Here is a 9,150-nt window from a genome sequence, read left to right as displayed (position 1 = left end):
TGGTTATAAGCTGTGATTTAAGATTCATACTGTGGTTATCAGTGGGTTTTGTATGTGTGTTTGTGTGTGTTTGTGTGTGTCTGTGTGCATCCATGAGCATGTGTGTGTGTGTGCAGCTGTGCAAACTGTACAACCAAACACGGTTGACAGTCTCTGTTCAAACACAAACATCATTGGGTTTTAATGATCTAATTATCTGTGAATAAACACTACTGTGTACCAATACAAACCATTGTCTAATTACAATTGGAGATTGGGATTACGAATGTATGTGTATGCGCATGTAAATGTGTGTGTGTGACCAACACTTTCTGTACTTTCATGTATTTTGTCTTTTCACCTGTGCATGTGACTCTGGTTGTGAGTATGTGTGTGTGTGTGTGTGTGTGTCCAGCAGAGAAGAAGCGGCCTGAGAGCAGCATGTGTCCCAGTAGCAGCTGTCTAGGCTAGGCCATGACAGACCAGGTGGCTAGGATGACCCCTACACCTCCACACACACACACACACACACACACACACACACACACACACACACACACACACACACACACACACACACACACACACACACACACACACACACAACTCTTGTTTTACTGCAGAGCTGTAAAGCAGAGAAAACACAAAGAGTCCTTATACCAACACTATCACCCTAAGTCAACACACACGCACACACACCACATAGACCATCCTCCTTATTGACAGGTCCTACACCTCGCTGCAGTAAACATCTCTCGAATTGGTCAGCTCCTTTTTGGAGGGAGTGAGGGACACTTCGCATTCAAAAATGATGTGGGTGTCGTATGAGTGTGTGTGTGTGTGTGTTTGTTTTACAGGGGTTAGCACAAATGTGTGTATGCACACTCAGGTTAATTAGAGTAACCACTGGTGTTCACTAGTGTGTTGGTAGATGGTTGTTGGTACAACAGAGAAGTATTGAATGCATTTTCAACTTTTCAGTAAAGCACAGTTTCAAGTTGACCTTGAAGAGCAATCAGGGTACTTCCAGTATGACACATGGAAAGCATGTGCTCAGGTGTAGTGTCTGGACATGTCTATGTCCTGGAGTGTTATATTAGAAAGGTCATCTTATCTTGACATTGGAGTATAAAGGGAAAATAGAGGGTTAACATAACACACTCACACACACACACACACACACAGCTTTAAGGCACCACCCGTCAGGCTTTGCATTAGTAATTTAATCACACACAACTGTTTGCATTCTGCTTACCATAGGAAGGGGGGTGAGAAGGAGGGAGAGAGTGAGAGAGAGAGATGGAGAGAGAAAGAGAGAAAAATGAAGGGAGAAAGGAATTAGCGAGCAAGAGGGAGATAAATGAAGAGGGAGGAGTGAGAGAAAGAGACGGTATACAGCAGGACAGCCACTGCCGCAGTTCCATTTATCTTGTCGTTGCTCCCCGTATATGTAGTCTCAAGATTTCACATGACCGACCGCTCACACACCCACACACTCACTGCGTCAGTCAGGGCCGGTGACGGCAGGACTACGAACCGTAGAAGGTAGAGAGGGGAGCGGGTAGGAGTCGAGTTCGGGGCGGAGGTAGGGGAGGAGTCGGGCGGACTGCTATAAAACTCTGAGCCTTGGTAACGGTAGGGAGTTCCTCCGTCCTCGCGGTGCATCTGGCCCACAAACTTCCAGATCTAAAGAGGCAAACACGCGAAGAAGTAAATAAACAAAGTAACGAGTTAATTACCTAAACGCAAACTCGGAATTACAGAGATTCAATAAGCAGGCATTTTTTCTGCAGCGATTGCGCAGGGGGTGTTTTCACCTGTCTAAAAATAACCCCGAATCTCAGTCTACTCTACCTGAATCCTATTCACATTTCTTATAGCAACTCTGGCCTTTTTGGCATTTATGAGACAGACTGTTTAAAAGGATACCAACCACCTGTATGTAGGCTACTGTCTTTATTTCGGTCAAAGTGGAAGATTTGGATTGCATTCACCGTTTAAGTACCGTTTAGCTGATGAACCGCGCTGTCGCGTCAGGTGGGCTCATTCAAGCGATTCTGCTTGTCTCCGTATAGCCCGTACAAGGCATCAGGTGGCCGACCACTGCAGCTAGAGGTCCCGTTCTGGAGTGAAGAACTGTGCAGTTGGGAATCCCTGGTTGCACCTTCAGGGGGAAAAGGGAAAACGTAGACTGTCCGGGAGAGAGAGGAGTGAGAAATTGTGTGAATGTGAGTTTCTCTGTGTGTGTGCGTAGTAGAGACCAGCGCGCGAGGTGTTGACTGGACAGACGCAGTAGCAGACGTGCCCGTTCCCGTCTTGCTCTCACACTCGGGAGCAGCGCTTTCACGCACAACGGAGAGTTGGATTATACGCACTCGGATCTTTTTCTGTCTCTCCTGTCACGGACCGGTAATGAATGTTTGAACGGAAATCGATACCTCGACCAAACTGACCTGCACGAGCTTTGGACAAACGAATGCGGTCTCTCCTCTCAGCGCGTGCTGTGAATTCATAACCACCTTCGATACCCTCGCACAGTCTCTCACCTCACCTGGTGTGTCTGTGAGAGTGTGTGTACGTGTGTCCATCCAGAGTATCGGATCACGGATCGAGGTGTTTCACGGGTTTAGCGAATACACGGGGGATTACCGCATTGCATGCCGCGGACATGTGGAACTTTGCGCCGCTCTAGCGCCAGTCTCGGTCTACCATCCTGCAGCAATCCCCACTCTCCCCCCCGCCGAGGGGACTTCTCTTCGCTACAACCCCGAAACAAGTGCCCTACTCTTCAGTCCTCCAGATTTGCACATTCTGTGAAATGTGATTAATAAAACTACGAGAAATACGACAAAAAGAGAACAATCTAAAAGAGGCAACATTCCACAACAAGAGAAAAAGAGACAGATAGTTTGGTGACCTCTTGGGAATTGAGGGCTAATTGTACGCCCCGAAAAAAAACACCTTTCTCGGATTGAAATCTCTCCTGGGTCTATTTTACCGCAGTCATGAGAGTCTTGTACCCGCTTGTTGCAACCTCGTCCCCGGCCTTAGCTCTGTGGCCGGGACTGGTGGGTCTCCTGATTCTCTTCAGCGAGGTGGACTGCCAGCCCTGCCCGGCGCAGTGCTCTTGCACCGGGACCACCGTGGACTGTCACGGCCAAGGACTACGCAGCGTTCCACGGAACATACCCCGAAACACAGAGAGACTGTAAGTAGCGTTGAAAAGGACCGACTCAAACAACCAGTTGCATTTATAGCTGACGGCCTTCATAAACGGTTATTGATCCGAAACCCGTTTGTCCGTGCCCGGGCCATAACGTATGCTGTCTAAAGTGAACCCACTAAAATTGATTTCTATGGATCAAAGAGTTCACATTTTACTTTGGTGTAATGTTATTGATATTATAAATGTGCATTTTCACACGACGTATATTAACGTGTATATATGTCAATAAAGAGTCTGAAATAGTGGCAAACTACAAACATCTCCATCGCTCTTTCCCCTCTCCGATGCCCCATACTGCGGAGCAGCTCGTGAGGTGCGGTGGATCTTGACCGTGATGTGGTCCCGCTCTGTTGCATTGCGAAACGCTTAAATTCACTGCATTGGTTTAAATGGCGACCAAAAAGCTAAATTAAAGCGGATTTGTTCAATAGGATTTGTTTAAATATATAAAAAATCCAGTCTAAAAGAAACCTAATTGGTGAATTAAGTAATTTCAGTTTACCCTTAACCAACATTCCCTCTGAACCAACATTCACTCTCACTGTGCTTTTTCCACGATCTGCAGCTGTTTCTTAGGCTGACTAATTCGATTTTTAGTTATTTGCGCACCGCATATTCTCTCTATTCTATAAACATATAAACTGTAGCTCAACAAAGTTTTGTTAAGATTTTGAGTGAAGTCGACTTTAAGTCTTAGGCCCTTTATATGATGATTATTGTGTTTTTATGCCAAACTAGGCTATTTCTTCCGTCTAAGATGTTAAAGGCCTATTGTCACTGTTCAAGCAAATATATCTCAACGTATTTGTTTAAATCTAACTTGTCATCCTTTCTTCCGTTTCCACAGGGACTTGAATGCAAACAACCTGACCAAAATCATCAAGGCGGATTTTGCTGGACTAAGACATCTGCGAGTATTGTAAGTAGGCCTATTAGGTTGCGCACATTTTAGAGATATCTACACGCAACCATGAAGTGGACCGTCAATAGATTGTCATTCTAAATAAAATGAGAATTAATCAAATTTATATTTACTTAAAGTTGATACAATAATATATGGCAAATGAAAGGGCATTTTACGTAAAAAAAAAAAAAAAAAAGATCCAGAGACAAGGACTCGGAGGGCCAAGGAACGTGAGATTTCCTATTTCAGAAAGTTGTTGACGACATCGAACCATGTTACACTATGTGCATTAAACCTTTAATTAGAGCCGTGTTTATTCAAGCGAATAGGCGGCACCTGCTAATGTCGTCGTGTTAATCTACGTATGGAAGTGTCAGAAGCATCTTATTTTAACCGCAGCGCCCCGAGGGCCATGTGCTGTAGTGATTAACACGCCAGTGAGGAAGTCAGAATAGAGAAGAGAGAGAAAGAGATAGCGGTCATTAGGTGGAACCGCGGAGGGAGGAATGCGGCTGCGAGGGAGGTGGAGTGTGGGAGAGGGGAGGGGGGGTCGTGTAGGAACAGGTTTCTTATTCTGTTAGGCTGCAGGTTAGGCTTATGCAAAGATTTCGAGGAGAATTGCCTATGGAATAAAAAATAAAAGGTGTGTGTGTTTGCATGTGTGTGTTGGGTGTCCAGTGTTTTAAATGAATGGGTGGCACACCCCTAGAGAACATGTCCTTGATATAATGAGTATATGGGTGTGTTTCCTAGTAAGCACCGTGGCAGTCTAAGTGAAGTAGTTGACACACCTATCTAGTTAGATGAAAGCTAAATTGAATGACAGATAGGACCTGTCGATCTGATGGAGGGTTAGAAAGTCAGTCTGGTTTGCTCTACTGACTATAGTTCTAGCTGCTGAGTCCATCTCTCTCGCTCTCTCTCTCTCTGTTTCTCTCTCTGTTTCTCTCTCTCTCTCTCTCTCTCTCTCTCTCTCTCTCTCTCTCTCTCTCTCTCTCTCTCTCTCTCTCTCTCTCTCTCTCTCTCTTTCTCTCTCTTTCTCTCTCTTTCTCTCTCAAACTCACTGCACTCACCATCCTCTCTTTTACTGTCCTTCTGCTGCATTTTTCTCTCAATCTTTCCGTCCATCTCTCTTCCTCACCCTATCTCACAATCCTCCTCAACTCTCTCCTTCTTTTCATCTCTCACTGTCGCTCCCTCACCGCCCCCCTCCTTCTATCTGCCTCATTCCCAGGCAACTGATGGAGAATAAGATCACTACCATTGAGAGAGGAGCCTTCCAGGATCTGAGGGAGCTGGAGAGACTGTGAGTGAGAACGCTCCGCCATCATCAACACACACACACGCACACACACACACACACACACACACACACACACACACACACACACACACACACACACACACACACACACACACACACACACACACGCACTTACTCATGCACACTCACATGAACACACGCACACTATAGCTCAACCATAGTCTTGTGTAGCCTTTATGTAGCATGGAGCACAGTATTAGCATGCTGACAGTGAGGGGTGGATGGTGACGTTGTCAGGGCTGAAGAGCTGGTATTTGGTTTGGTATTTGAGCCTTGGTGGAATTTGGCGTCAAGCCCCAGGGCAGATATGGCATAATTAAGACTGGGTGTGTGTGTTTGGAGGAAGGGGGGTGTGGGCTGGGTTAGGACCCCTGACTGGAGATATGTCCATTGTGCTGACTGTCAGCTCTGTTTGATGTGCAGGCATTGTGTGTGTGTGTGTGTATGTGTATGCGTGTCCATACTGGGTGCACAGTAGAATGCCACTGACTGTTGCGGCGTCTGAGAAAAGCTTGAGACATACTCATATAACACCCTCCCATCCATTGACACACACGCACACACACACAAATGAGCACACACACACACTTGTCACAAAGCAGCTTCATCATACCTGATCACATTCAAAGCAGCCTTTCATATTTTCCTAGTAAACAGCATTCCTAAGAGTGATATGTGCAGAGTCAGACACGATCTGCCTCTTGTCTCCACTGCACTGTCGTGTCCTTTGTTGACGGTCAGACTGACCAGCGTCTAGATGGGATGTCTTGCACGCAGTGTTTGCCGAGTCTACGTCCTGGGATAAGCATTTCTGGGAACACTTAGTGTGGAGAACAAAGAGAGCGATAGTGGAAGTTTCTAATCCAGATTTAAGGGGAAATCATGACTCCTCAGTCCTCCCCTGGCTCTTTCTCTACTGTGGGAGTCTGGGGACTGGCCCGGCCTGGAATGTAGACACACTCACACACAAACACACCAATCATTTGTTGAAATGTACACATCTAAAGACACACACGTTATAGGTTGCATGTTTGCATGTTTGCCACACTCAACCTCAAGACACTTACCTGTCCCTCCTCTCCACGTGACCCACCACACCAGACAGACCAGAGAGCCTTCTTTGTAAAGGCACTTCTAACTTTCTGACCACAACATGGGACGGGGCCCCAGGTCGCCGTTGTGTGGTTGGTCGTTGAGGGCGTTTCCAACTGTAATCCAGCGCGCCGCCGTCGTACGTTCACACACAAAGATGAAGTCACTCATGAATGCACCCCCCCACCATCCCGGGGACAAAGGGGCCGTCTCCAGACCCCCCGGAGGGCCCCCCCCCGTCCTTGTTTCAAAGGCCTGGATCCTCCAAGGCTGAAGGGGACATGCTGTGCTGGCCTGCCCACGGTAGAGGGACCTAAGCTGGGCTGACGGATCCACATTGACTGCACCCCGCCGAGGGGGGGGAGGGGGGTGGTGGTTCCCCTCCTCCCCCAGGGCCAGGGGCTGGGTCAGGTGTGGGGCAATGCAAAGTGGGGGTGTTTCATAGGCTGTTGTTACAGGCGCACACACACACACATGTGCAACACTGTTGCTATCCTCACTCAGATCACCGGTTGAACATTCTTTCACTTCTGGCCCCGCTGGATTTTTTTTGCCCCAAACTGTCACACCCTCGTTTCTCTCCTTCACTCCTCCTCTCTCCCCCTCTCTTTCTGTTCATTGTCCTGTGAGTGGAGGAATGCGCTGCATTCTTTCCTTCCCCTCCGGGGTAGAGGAAGGAAAGGGGAGAGCAACGATCCTGATCCTTTTACGCTCCAAAACTGATCAGATTTGTTGATTCCCTCTCTAAGCCTCAGCACAAACTTGACTCCTTAAAGCTGATTTCAGGTCTGGGAGGTTAGATGCTCCAATCCTAACCTGATATGGGGAAGAGTCAAATTTAAGATTTCCTCATTATTCCACAGGGGACATCTGAAATCTGCTGTCCTGTTTCCTGGTGGAACCTCAGTTTGATGATTCTTTTTTTCATTTTATGATAAATGTTTTGTACACTCTTTTACACTGTCACGGTTCAGGCACTCACTGTGGTGTAGTGTAGTGTAGTGTGTGTGTGTGTGTGTATGTGTGTGTGTAGAAGGCATCGTTGGCATTTGATTCAGGAATTATTAGTTGCTGGGCTTGTCAATCATTCCTCTCTTAGTCAATTGCAGTGATTTAATGCTTCCCCAGCTCCCACCCAGTGTATGTTTACGAGGTTGTGAGGTGTTAAGCCCCTGTGTCTTTGTGTGTGTGACTGTGTGTGTGACTGTGATTCATGTACATCAAGCATCTGTTTACAGTCTTGAGGATTATCACCCTGGTCTGTGGGCCTCAACTAGGTGGTTTGAAACTGTATTAGAATGACCTGCGAGTGTGTGTGTGTAGTCTGTGCTATATGTAGCAGCCAGGACAGTCATGAAACACACTCCCATCCTCCACTGATCAACATACACTGACAGTCACCTGACAATACATTATAATGGACTCTCTCTCTCTCTTTCTTTTTCTCTCTCTAACATCTCTGTCTCCATCTCTGCCCCTCTCTCTTTCTCGCCTTACCTCCTTCCTTCTCCCCTGATATTTAAGTCTGAGAGCACCATTTCTATTTAAAGGGGATGATGTTATCCACCCCCGCCCCCCTTCTCTGTCTTACCTCAACCACCAGGCAGGGGGCTCCCGTGGGAGGCCTGGCCCACTCCGGGTGCTCCTCGCTGGGACAGGGCAGGCAGGAGGAGTGGGCCCCTCTCTCTGGAGCTCTGAAGCACCACGCGGGGCTCTTAGCCGCCGCGGCTAGCGCTAACGGCGGTACGCTGAATAATTTACGCCGCCGTTTCTGTGGGACGTTAAATATTTAAGTAGCCTCTGATGTAACAGCTGTGTGTGTGTGTGGATGGATGTGGAGAGGGTGATGTCATCTGCAGAGTCGATATCAGTTGGCATTTAGTGAAAAAGTTGAAACAGATAAATGTGGGAAAGGAGGGAAAAACGAATGTTGAAACAAAAGAAAGAAGAGAAAAGTAAGATTGGTGGAAGCTGATTAACTGGAGTGGTTGACATGAAGTAATTGTTGATGTTTGGGCTCAGTCAGTGGCATTACTAAGATGAGTTTGCGTGTGTGTTTTGACCACAGTATTGTATTTGACAAAGTGCGATGGTTTCCATTTCAAAGCTCCTCTGTCCTGTACTTGCCATATTCCTCCTTCTCCAGTCCTCTCTCTCTCTCTCTCTCTCTCTCTCTCTCTCTCTCTCTCTCTCTCTCTCTCTCTCTCTCTCTCTCTCTCTCTCTCTCTCTCTCTCTCTCTCTCTCTCTCTCTCTCTCTCTCTCTCTCTCTCTCTCGTCCATCTAGCTCTGTGGGCTTGTCCATCAGTGTGCCAGGGTTAAACTGTTTCAGCAGTCAGTTCTCTCTGTTGTCATTCAGCTTCCACACATACATACCCACACATGCGCACGCGACACACACACACACACACACACACACACACACACACACACACACACACACACACACACACACACACACACACACACACCCCACTCAACCAGGGTTAAATGATTGAACAGAGATTATTAATCCAATCCCTAATTGTGTGTATTGGGGTCTGTGTATGTTGATGGTGGATATGGGCGTGAGTGTGTGTGTGTCTGTGTGAGTGTGATGATGGGTCATTGTGAGTTCTCCCCCAGTT

At 47.2% G+C, this 9,150-nt stretch overlaps 1 protein-coding gene across 1 annotated transcript in view; it reads left to right on the top strand.

Annotated features, from left to right (window-relative positions):
* Positions 1–1,644: 1,644 nt before the first annotated feature.
* LOC134033906 (slit homolog 2 protein-like) overlaps positions 1,645–9,150 on the top strand; it is a 24,904-nt gene continuing 17,398 nt past the window's right edge. The window contains 4 exon segments of the mRNA XM_062478190.1: positions 1,645–3,187; positions 4,053–4,124; positions 5,344–5,415; positions 8,129–8,268. Coding sequence (XP_062334174.1) covers positions 2,985–3,187; positions 4,053–4,124; positions 5,344–5,415; positions 8,129–8,268 — 487 coding nt within the window. The 5' untranslated portion in view covers positions 1,645–2,984.

The sequence above is a fragment of the Osmerus eperlanus genome, chromosome 14, assembly GCF_963692335.1.
Source record: "Osmerus eperlanus chromosome 14, fOsmEpe2.1, whole genome shotgun sequence".
Taxonomy (NCBI): domain Eukaryota; kingdom Metazoa; phylum Chordata; class Actinopteri; order Osmeriformes; family Osmeridae; genus Osmerus; species Osmerus eperlanus.
The sequence above is the reverse complement of the archived record's forward strand: the minus strand, read 5'-3'. Positions and strand labels throughout refer to the sequence as shown.